The sequence below is a fragment of the Siphateles boraxobius genome, unplaced genomic scaffold (genome assembly GCF_051911475.1).
Source record: "Siphateles boraxobius isolate OS27281-9 unplaced genomic scaffold, OSU_SipBor_1 7, whole genome shotgun sequence".
Taxonomy (NCBI): Eukaryota; Metazoa; Chordata; class Actinopteri; order Cypriniformes; family Leuciscidae; genus Siphateles; species Siphateles boraxobius.
Genome location: NW_027509197.1, coordinates 34,556,356 through 34,568,910, shown reverse-complemented (window position 1 = coordinate 34,568,910; position 12,555 = coordinate 34,556,356). Strand labels below are relative to the sequence as shown.

The window sequence follows — 12,555 nt, the reverse complement described above, 5'->3', positions numbered from 1 at the left end:
TTCAAACGTTTTTTTGTTATTGAAAAGTCTCTTTAAAAAAGACATTCTCTCCATTGTAAATCAAAAATACAGCAAAAAACAGTACAATTTTAATGTAATGTATTCCTGTGGGGCAAAGCTGAATTTTCAGCATCATTACTCCAGTCTTCAGTGTCACACGATCCTTCAGAAATTATTCTAATATGCGGATTTGGTGCTCAAGAATCATTTCTTCTTATTAACAATTTTGAAAACAGTTTAATCACGAATACTTCATGAGATCACATTGGACAGACTCCCTGATCAGTGCAATTACTAGAGAGCTAAATAAAATGCACCCACATTTGAATGCATATATTATTCATTTCTTAGCTTAGCAGCACACCAAATGCACCAGAAATCTAAATCTATTTATATGGTGCACAGAGTTATAGAAAACTCCAAATCACTCACTTATGAGGTTCCATTTCACTTTGCCCTTTGTAAGTAACTCACTTATGAACAGCCACTGACATAATTCAACTTTTACATGTTTTATGTGAAGTAGACACACAAACACACACACACTCTTCAAATAAACCAGAGCGAAGAAAATAATAAATAAAACACGACACTAATATGCAAAGGTAAACTAAGATCTTTTTTATTTCTTGATTTTTTTTTTTTTTTAATGTATAGATCTATTTTTGTGTTCCTTTTTTCTACATACAAGTCTTTTTTTTTTTTTTTTAAAGTATGTCGTCATGCTGGGTGCAGCTTCGGTGAAGTAGCTCATGCAGGTGACCCATGTGGATATTACGAAGGACAGGCAAAAGACGGGGTGGACCGAGATCGAGCTGGACCACCGCCGGACTCCACTGTACAGTCACCAAATCACAAGACGTTTAGAAACGGGCTGGCCAGGACCAAGGGGACGAAAGTCAGGACTCTTTGCTAAGACACTGCTCAGATTCCCAAAAGAACACAATGAAGGAAGGAAAAAAAAATCATGACATCACCCGCTGGCGTCTCAGGCCATCAAAACCATCCATAATAAAAGACGACAGATAAAGAGAAGGTGAAGATGAAATTAGGACGATGCAAAAGAAAGATAAAAAAAAATTAAAAAAAAATTTGTGTGTGAAAATAATCCCATAAGTCTCCCGCCCTTGAAAAGTGTCACCAGCAGACAAAGCTACTTTTTGCTGAGCCACATTTATGTAGAACCGACTGTGCTCATTAATTTCAGGCCGTAATCGTTTCCATTAGAGCAAAAAGGAGTCAAAGTCTACAGTCATTAATCATTACAGTACTGCAGATCCCCACACGCTCATATGGGGCCGTCACAAATACATTACAGCCTGTGCAAGGACACGGCAGACCTGGCATTTTGAGTAAAGACCTTATATCGAAATTGCATGTTGCTTTTTGAGTGAAAAATGAAAATTAGTAAAACATATGCAAGGAGTCTACTGTAACAGCATTGGATAGGTTCACAATATATATACAGCAGTGCACCAGCATACTGAGGATGACGAGCAAGTCCCAAAGCCAGTCCCGACTGATACAACTCAAATGCACATAATCAAAGACAAAACAAAAAAATACATTAGTGAAAATGAAAGAGCAAAACTCAACCAAGGCTGAACTGTAAAATGCTGAACAATCTTTGCACCAATAACTTTCTGGTCTTTTAAAAAATAGTCTCAGTTTGTTTAAATGCTTCAAAAGAAAAGTAAATTGACATCTTTGGTGAAGATTCCACAGCAATCTCTCAGTCTTGTTGCTAGAATGCCAACTGGGCTCAGCAGCAGGTGCACAAACAAACACACTCGAACCAATGGACGGACAAACACGCATACTGCTGGTTTCTTTAAAAGGTTTAAAATCAACAACCATCCTGCTGGAGAAACCTGACGCCATCGAGCGGGAAATGGAATGATAGCACTGGCAGAATGAAGCAGGTCGGATTTCATGGAAGTATTATGGAAGAACAGGCTCTGCGACCCATCAAAGGAAAAATTCACCTAATAAAAATCCAAACCTGTATGTGGTTATCTTTTCATTGGGATAACATATGAGAGCTTTAAAAGAGTCTTAATGCAGCGTTTCATGGTGGCCATTATATAAACCTTCAAGAAAAGGGACCATTAAACCACCTTAAAAGTAGTCGATATTCAATATTTATGACTTTTCTAATGGAAAATCTTTCCTTACGCTGTACCTCTCAATGTTTTTTTTTAACCTACATACATCAAAGTTTGGGGTCAGTAAGATTTTTTAAATAAAATAAATACTTTTATTCATCAGCGATGCATTAAACTGATCAAAAGATACAGTAAAGATATTTATAGTATTACAAAAGACTTCTATTTCTAATAAATGCTGTTCTTTTGAACTTTCTATTCATCAAATAATCCTGGTTTTCACTAAAATATTAAATCAGCAGAAATGTTTTAAACATTGATGATAACAATAATAGTAATAAATGTTTCACCGAACCAGAATGTTAGAATATTCAAATGATATCTGAAGGATCATGTGACACTGAAGACTGGAGTAATGATGCTGAAAATTCAGCTTCAATTACTTTTTTATTTCAATATATTCTAAATGTGTTATTTAATATTGTGAAAATTATTTCACAATTTTTACTATATTTTTGATCAAATAAACACCGTCTTGGTGAGCATAAGAGACTTCTTTCAAAAACATTACCATTCAAACGTTTGAAGGTGATCGTTTTAAGTGTACAAAACTGGAAATGTATTAAATTTATTGAATAATTCCTTACATTTCAGTCTATTCCTCACACAAATGATTCCTGAGATCTGAAATATAATGCTTGAGTTATATGTTATGCTGGTTTTATGCCGATGTTTTGTCCTTTTTAAGCTTGACTGTCATTGAACTGCTGTTGTACTCAAAAGGGCTGCATAAAGATCCTTTATAAAAAAATCTCCTTTTGTATTCCAAGGAAAAAACTACAGCATACAGGTTTTAGGGTGAGTAACTCATTTCTGGGTCAGCTACGCAGCCTTGTGTCTTTCATTTTGTGTGTCAAATCATATGTCTGAAATGTTATAAATCCCACCAGGAGTTTATATTATACAGCAACACTCCTGGAATCTGAAAACCACCAAAGCTCAACTTTAAAAAAGAATGATCGGTACGGAAAATAGTTCTGCTTCCTAGCTCTCTATAACCTTACCAGTCAAACATGCGGCACTGGATAAGCCATAAATCAAAGAGCGCCTGAGCTCCTGTCTCAGACCTTCCTACAGCACAAGTCTGCGGAGGGAAAACCTCTTCCTCAAGGACACGGCTGAACTCAGCCTTACACAAACCGTCTCGGAGGATTCAGGTCTATGCAGGAAAAGAAAAGATCCTCCAACTAGATGCAAGGATAAAGTGAAAGTCAGAGTCGCCCCTGCAAACCCTCGCTTCCGCATGCAGAGATGACTTTTGTCAATAATAAACGTGCATCGTTTTTTTCAGACTATTCTGCCATCGTGATAAACTCCCACAATCCCCTGCTCTCGAATCTGCAGTGACTTAATGCAGCATGAACGTTGAAGGACGAGTTCAACCAGAAACAAACTGATTATTAACTCGCCAACATGTCGTTTCGAATGGTGTTCGTCATGCAAAGCTATTATTTGACTTCAGAAGATTTGGAATAAAAGTCACATGGAGTGCTTTTATGGAGCTTGGAACGACATGTGGGGGAACATTCATATTTGGAGGAACTGTTCCTTTAACGTGAGTGTAACTCGATCACATTAGCAGATCAGGCTCGCTGGGAAATCTGCCGTCCGAGTTACTCGATGGACTCCATGCTGTTTTAAGTCAATACAGTGGAGCAATGTAAAAAGAAAAGAAGGGCTTCTAAAATGGTCCATTACAGGCCACTAATGTATTTAGCCCAGATAAAGGGCTTTCTTTGAGCGAGGCTGCCCGGAGCCTTGCTTGATTCGCACATGCATTTAAGACCTCTGAGAAATTTAAATAGCCATGACACATTGTTTAATAAGATCAATGCACTTTGGTTGCATCTATAAGAATACCTAAATATCCAATTCAATTTACTGTTTGAGAATACAGTTTCCGCTTCCAAGCTCTAAAGGAACCGTATGCAAAAATTCAAGTTTCCTCCGAGGTCAAAATTAAAATCTGAAATCTATTCCGACTAGAAAGACTGTACGCTAATTCTACACTAAAGTCCTGACAAAAGTGTGTCTATCTAAAGGGACCATGCTTATAGTAATGATCTATGTGAATTTCCTCCCCTTTAAAAATCCAGAGGGAACGGAATAAAAAATATAAATATGCGTATGTTTTGCATATCAAGGAGAATCATGCTCGAAAGGTGAGCCAGCATTTGGGTAGGCTGGACCAGGAAACCTTCAGACCCGTGCGCACAGCTGTGTGGTCGACCTGAAGCCACGGAACGTACACGTTTACGGCGTCGAGGTTTTGTCAGAAGCACAACCCTCTCTAATGAAAATAGTTTGAAAAACTAAAAATAACTTTTTTCCAGTTACAAATGACATTACATCCTGTTATCTGCGGAAGGCTAATGCCGCTAACTTCAAAACAAACAAAAACAAACATACGTTAAATGACAACCTGCTTCTACATTACAAATTATAAGGGCAAAGTCATGATTCACACAAAGAGAGCAAAATGACAGACACTAAAGGGCTCTTAGTTTGTCTGAGAACAAACGGCAACACACACACACACACACACACCCCCGCACATCAAGTGAAGTATTAACAGCTGGTTGTTGTCATGTCCTGGTCTTTTTATGTCCCCTGTTCAAGAGTTCAGTGAGAACTGGTCCTGTTCTATGGGCTTTTTCACCCAGGCACCCAGGCCCGCTTTGTGAAAGGCCTTGATGAGCGTTTGCTTCGCTGTGTGATACTCCTCTGCTGCTTGTTTGGCTTCGTGGTACGAGCTGGGCTTGGGCACTTTGATTCGCAGAGTTGACGAGAGCTGCCAAGAGAGAGAGAAAAAAAAATGCTTTTTGTTTGTTTTTGCACTATTTTGTAATATATTACAATACTCATTAGGCAGTTTTATTTTAAACTTAAAATTAAAATAAATCAATAAATGTCAATAAATGAAATTAATTAATAAATAAAGAATACTGCTATATATATATATATATATATATATATATATATATACATACAGAGTCAAAATTAACTTAATGCGATAATTGTTTTCACGTTAAAGCGTTACAAATATTGTTAATCTCCTATCTGTGTGACAGACACACAAGACTCATACGCACAGAAAGCCGCTTCAGACAGCGGGCCACATTGAGTTCTCTTACGGACAAAAACACACAAAAGTATGGCAAAATGCCCACTTTGTCAGTATCAGTGGTGAGATAACTTCATTCAATTTCTGCTTATATCTTTTTTGTTGTTTCCACATTAAAATGTGGATTAAATATGAAATTACTATAAATATAAAAACTTTCATTTTAGGTGTGATTATGTTGTTCACTATTATAGTTACGTATATATATATATATATATATATATATATATATATATATATATATATATACACTGTATAATCTATATACTATACTGTATATTACGTATAACTATAACTATATGTAATTACACAACTACAATAGTGAGCAACAAAGCGAAAAAAGCAAAGGAAACGCTTAACCGTTTTTAGGACATGGTTGTCATGTATATTATAGTTTACATTATATTTTTCATTCCTGTTCTTTATTCCATTAAATATAAAGGATTTGTTGTAGAAAGAGGTAACTAAATACTTGTTTATAGTGTTTTTAACATGCTTCAAATTTATATTCGCATGCTTCGTTTCGAAATTTGTGATAGTCTTACCTTAGTGTGTAGTGGCACCCAGCGGCTGTATATGGCGTGCTTACAGAGACGTGAGGGTCTGCCCATGTCATCCTTGCCTGTGGTGGCGTTAATGACTTCTAGAGCCTGATCTCCCACCGTCCAGTTCACACTGAAGTTGGGGGCCTTTCCTGGCTGCCGGGCCTCAGCGTTACTGATTCCTGCAAACACACAAATACACTCATCATAGTAGAAAACTAAACCCAGAGATGGTGTTTGGTGCAAACATACAGTGTGGCCCTTTTTATGCAGACGACTTGATAGAACTAAAATGTTTCCTGAACAAATGCGAAGAAATTTATTTCCAGGCTTGTTTTTTTTAATACAAAACCCCCAGATAAAACAATGTGTCCAAGGTTGTTTAAATTGTTTATTTTGAATAAACCGATTCAAACAATTGTACTTACGAGTGTAAATGTCACCGATAAGATCCTAAACAACAGACTAATGACTTCTGCTATTGTACACGTCTTACACAAGAACTCAAAAAAGCAATACCAAGCCAACGGAGAATGTTAGAGAACAGACTAAACCGGAAATATATATTAACTGAATATTTACTTGAAGCAATAGTCATTCATTGAAAAATACTAAAGGCTGTATGCCATTATTTTAATATTGTATTCTTTAATATTTATATTCTTATTAAGGTTAAATTAATACTAAAATACATGAAGTTATATAATTTGTAATTTTATAAGAATATTTCCAATAATATTTCCAATAATAAATGGCTCATTGCATTTCGCATTATTGGCAGACCAAGACAACAGGAACAAAAAGAGTTGCTAAATGCAGAAGGGTCGTTCTTTGAGCTAGTGTTATGAAGCATAGGTCGAGTATGTTATGTTTCAACCTCCCACAACACATCATCAAATGGAGATTTTCAGCAGTAAGCCATTAAAAGCAAGTTCTGCTAGGAATCTGATGTAACCCACTGCAAAAGCAGTGTTGGGTGTTTCTCATGAGGAACAAAACAAATTGGGAAAGGATATGTTCTCTCCAAGAGCAGCCAACATCTCCCTGATGACACTTTGAAACTCAAGCAAATATTTAATGAGGAAACCTTAGTGTCTATCTAAACCCTGTGCATAGAAACTAGCTAAAAGTTGCTATGCTACTAACTTAACTACGTTTTTCAGAAGCATAAAAAGAGTTCACCAATTTTTATCAAAAATATCACAAGGATTGGTATCAGGGCCGATTAGGCATCAGCTGACATGCAAGTGTATTACAGTAGGCGATGGTAAGTACCTTCAAGTGGGTTTGCCAATTACCATTAAAAGGAAAAAAGGCTCAATTGTGCGTGAGTGACCCGTGAGAACCAGTGAGATCTGTTCTAGCATGTCACATGCACCTTCAAGCTTCTGTGGGAAGTAAATTTGATGTGCACTTTTATAACGAATCACTCGAAAGTAATCTATTTACCGTTTACTTTTGTCGTCAGACTATCTGAGATGTTTTTGTCATAACGTGTTGCAATGGGTTGCGCCTTGTTTTGTTTTTTATTGACAGCTTTCAAACCTTAAATCTTGAATTTTTTTTTCTTTTTGTTGCAATTACTGCTTATTGTACATATAAAATGCATACATTGTACATCAGTAGTCCCATATTCATAATTGTGACAAAAGTATATATATATATATATATATATATATATATATATATATATATATATATATATATATATATATATATATATATATATATTCAATATATACTAGCAATGTGGTTCCAGACCACATTGCTAGAACTGCCCGGTCCTGCAGATTTGCCTTGCACAACATTAGGAGGATCAGGTCCTTCCTTACAGAGCATGCTACACAACTCCTTGTCCAAGCACTTGTTTTATCCAGACTGGACTATTGTAATGCTCTCCTGGCTGGTCTTCCAGCTTGCTCTGTCAAACCTCTTCAATTGATCCAGAATGCTGCAGCCAGAGTAGTCTTTAATGAGCCAAAGAGAGCACACGTCACTCCTCTCCTCACTAAATTGCACTGGTTGCCAGTTGCCGCTCGCATTAAATTCAAGGCACTGACGTTTGCCTACAGAACAACCACTGGCACTGCTCCCTCTTACCTAAACTCATTACTTCAGACTTACGTGCCATCCAGAAACTTGCGCGCTGCTAGCGAATGTCGTCTTGTGGTACCATCTCAAAGAGGCACAAAATCTCTTTCTCGGACCTCTACCATGACTGTTCCCTGTTGGTGGAATGATCTGCCTAACTCAACCAGAGCTTCTGAGTCAGTAGCCACTTTCAAGAAACTGTTGAAGACGTATCTTTTTCGACAGCACTTGATTCAGTAGTACTAACACTTTCTCTTCTCTTCTATTCTATAAAAAAAAAAAAAAAAAAAAAATTTTTGCACTAAAGTTAAACTGAGAGGGGTTATTGCACTTGCGTATTGTTGTCCTACTGTTAGTTTAACTGCTTCTATTGTTTCTCATTTGTAAGTCGCTTTGGATAAAAGCGTCTGCTAAATGAATAAATGTAAATGTAAATACACATACATATACACACACAGTATATATATATATATATATATATATATATACTGCATGTAAAATTCAAGTATCGAATCGGAACTCGGTATTGGCATTTTCTTAATATTCAATGACTCGGATCAGAGGCACAAAACACTTGATCTTTTTTTGTACCATGTATAAAAATATGACTGATTAAATATAAAATTATTACTGCCTCTATATGTAGCTTCAAAATAGTTAGCTTTTAGTAGCTAGTTTTTTCTAACCACTTGTAGCTTGACTATAGCTGAACCACTTTAAATTTTGACAGTTTTTCCCAACCAGCAGGGGCATCTGCGATTTCAGGCATGATGTGAATTACTGAAACAGGTCGTCGGTGTGTGATGGGGAGATCGAGAGTAGGCCCATCTAAATTCCAGTAATTCATCAAACCACAAGGAAATTGAAGGCGAGTTAGGGGAAACTGTCCATCTAGTAAATGGTAATACAATGTGACATCGGTGCCATTTTCAATGATTTGGGAGTGTAAATGCGAGCCGGCCGTATGATGTTGTCTGACTCTTACCGCTGAGCAGGGGGCGGTTGAGGGAGAATTGCTGGGGCAGGTCTTCGATGTCAGCAATCCGCTGGTACATGGCTCTGGACAGATGATCAGCGTGATACAGGCTGCCCAGGATGATGCTGGAGAAGTAGATGGGCTCAGTGAAGTAGCTCATCAGAGAGCCCTGGATGCCCACCACGTTCCACCTACAGGAACGAACACAAACACCTTCTTCAAGACACAGATACAATTATTTTTTCTCTGATGTACACAACCCTCATCAAAACAAACCTGGAGTCCATCTTTATTATAAATAATTACATTTAAAAAAAACATATTTTGCATAGTTTTCCCCCCTGCTGTACGCAACACCATCAGAACAGACCTGCAGTTGAATTTTAATAAAGTCAATTATAATTGTTACATTTAATTAGAATATAATTGTTTTACAATATTATAATTGACATTTTTCATCAATTTCCCCCCCAGCTGTTCGTCACACAATCAGAACAGGCGTGTGGTGGATTTTTATCATAATTAATTACAATTATTGAATTTATTTATAATTATTTTATTATAAACATTTTGCATGTTTTCCCCCTGCTGTTAGCCATCAGAGCAGACTTGCCGCCCAATTGAATTATACTTAACATTACGATTAATTATTATTATTACATTTAATGGTATATATTTGTTCAACTTTATATTTGGCATATAATACTTTCGATTATTGGCATTTTCAATATTTTTTTTCCTCTGCTGTATGCAACCCCATCAGAACTGTCCACCAGTTGACAACCACTGCATTTTACCGATACTGCATTGACTCGGCTTTAAAAGTAAAAACGTACTTTTTTTATGGTAAAAACCATTTTTATGGAAGTACCTCCAGCACTTTTACATAATGGACTCCTAATCTCACCATCTAAAACACTACAAATTAGGCAAGGCAAGGCAAGGCAAGGCAAGGCAAGTTTATTTATATAGCACATTTCATACACAATGGTAATTCAAAGTGCTTTACATAGAAGAAATTAAAATAATCAAAAGAAATCAGAATAATTAAAACAGTTTAGAATAAAAGATAAAATACAGAAATCAGAATAATTAAAACATAAAATAAAATACAGTGCAAACAGTCGGACGAACAGTGGCACAGTGCTCATTCAGTAAATGCATAGCTAAACAGATGTGTTTTGAGTCTGGATTTGAATGTGACTACTGTAGGAGCACATCTGATCTCTTCTGGAAGCTGGTTCCAGCTGCGGCTGGCATAGTAGCTAAAAGCAGACTCGCCATGCTTAGAGTGAACCCTTGGTATTTCTAGCCGATGTGATCCTAATGATCTGAGTGATCTGTTGGGTTTATATTCAGTGAGCATATCTGCAATGTATTGAGGTCCTAGGCCATTGAATGATTTATATACCAGTAATAATACTTTAAAATCAATCCTAAATGTAACTGGCAGCCAGTGTAAAGACCTGAGGACTGGTGTGATGTGTTCATATTTTCTGGTTCTGCTCAGAATCCTGGCAGCAGCGTTCTGTATGAGCTGCAACTGTCTTATGGTCTTTTTGGGAAGGCCAGTGAGAAGTCCATTACAATAATCCACCCTACTGGTGATGAAAGCATGCACAAGTTTTTCTAAGTCTTGACTGGAAACAAAGCATCTAATTCTTGCAATATTTTTCAGGTGATAATATGCTGATTTAGTTATTGCTTTGACATGACTACTGAAACTAAGGTCTGACTCCAGAGACACACCCAGATTCCTGACTTGATTTTTAGTTGTTTGACCCCTAGACTGAAGGTATGCGTTCACCTTGAGAACTTCATCTTTGTTTCCAAACGCAATGACTTCAGTTTTGTCTTTGTTTAACTGAAGAAAGTTTTGGCACATCCAATTGTTTACTTCATCAATGCATTGGCAAAGGGAGTCAATGGGGCTGTAATCGTTAGGCGATAGGGCTAAGTAGAGCTGTGTGTCGTCTGCATAGCTATGGTAAGCGATTTGGTTCTTTCTCATTATTTGGCTCATTGGGAGCATGTACAGGTTGAATAGGAGTGGCGCAAGAATTGAGCCTTGAGGGACTCCGCATGTCATGGATGTCCACTCAGACTTATGGTCTCCTATACTCACATAATAACCTCTGCCTCCTAAGTATGACCTGAACCATTTTAGGACTATCCCAGAAAGCCCGACCCAGTTTTCCAGCCTGTCAAGAAGTATTTTGTGATCGACAGTGTCAAATGCAGCACTGAGGTCGAGTAGTACCAGCACTGATAATTTGCCTGTATCAGTATTTAAGCGAATATCATTTATTATCTTTATGAGCGCGGTCTCTGTACTGTGGTGCGGTCGGAAACCAGATTGAAAATGGTCAAAGTATCCATTCGAGCTTAAGAATTTGTTCAGCTGATTGAAGACAACTTTTTCAATGATCTTGCCTATGAAAGGAAGATTTGAGATCGGTCTATAGTTGTTTAATATGGTCTTATCCAGATTGCTCTTTTTCAGGAGGGGCTTGACAACAGCAGTTTTCAGGGAGGTCGGAAAACTCCCAGAGAGAAGTGAGGCATTTACCACTTCTAGGAGATCTGCTTCTAAGCTGTGTAACACATTTTTGAAAAAAGATGTGGGAAGTGCATCAAGGGCGCAGGTTGATGTTTTTAGTTGCTGTACGGTTTCTTCCAAAATTTTGCCATCAATTTCTTCGAAATCAGACATAGTGGCTACTTTCTCGTGCTGTTGTTTGATCTGCCTGACCCCAGCGCAACTCAAGGATGAGCTGATCACCTTTCTGATATTATTGATTTTCTCAGAGAAGAAAGAAGCAAACTCACTGCACTTTCTCACTGAGAGCATTTCACTGGGAATCTGGCTTGGGGGGTTTGTCAGTCTCTCTACAGTAGCAAAAAGAGTGCGCGTGTTGTTTATATTGCTGTTTATAATATTCGAGAAAAAAGTCTGTCTAGCTTTGCTTAGTTCCTTATTGAAAGCATGGATGCTGTCTTTGTAGATGTTATAATGGACTACAAGTTTTGTCTTCCGCCACATGCGCTCTGCTTTTCTGCATTGTCTTTTCATATTTTGCACTGCTGTTGAGTTTCTCCAAGGTGCTTTTTGTCTGCCACTCTTCTTCCTGACTTTCACAGGAGCAATATCATCAATTACACTCTTAACTTTTGAGTTAAAAGAATCAAGGAGAAAATCAACAGAGTCAGCAGATATGCTTGGTGTTAAAGATATAGCCTTCATAAATAGTACACTAGTATTCTCATTTAAGCATCTCTTCTTGACAGACACAGATCTAGCTTCAATGGCAGGAGAGATCAATATATCAAAGAAAATACAAAAATGATCAGACAGTGCTACATCCTTAATAACAATTGATGAAATGTTTAGACCCTTACTGATAAGTAAATCTAGAGTGTGTCCACGATTATGTGTGGCTCCATGTACATGCTGAGTCAGATCAAAAGTTTTTAAAACAGTTTTGATTTCTTTTGCCATATTGTTTTCTGCATTATCTATGTGAATGTTAAAATCTCCAGCAATGGCAAAGCAGTCAAACTCTGAGGAAATAGAACTTAACAGTTCTGTTAAGTTCTCAGCAAAAGCTGGAGAGTATTTTGGAGGCCTGTAAACAATGATAAGTAAAATGCGTGGAG

The 12,555-nt window shown here is 37.2% G+C and overlaps 1 protein-coding gene across 7 annotated transcripts in view; it reads right to left on the bottom strand.

The window, feature by feature from the left end:
* Positions 1-598: 598 nt before the first annotated feature.
* Positions 599-12,555, bottom strand: part of adarb1b (adenosine deaminase RNA specific B1b) — a 173,398-nt gene continuing 161,441 nt past the window's right edge. For all 7 annotated transcript variants that reach the window (XM_077215673.1, XM_077215671.1, XM_077215669.1 and 4 more), the window contains 3 exons: positions 8,908-9,089; positions 5,835-6,013; positions 599-4,956 (listed from right to left, as the gene is read on the bottom strand). In XM_077215673.1, coding sequence (XP_077071788.1) covers positions 4,780-4,956; positions 5,835-6,013; positions 8,908-9,089 — 538 coding nt within the window. In that variant the 3' untranslated portion in view covers positions 599-4,779. The remainder of the gene's footprint in view (positions 4,957-5,834; positions 6,014-8,907; positions 9,090-12,555) is intronic.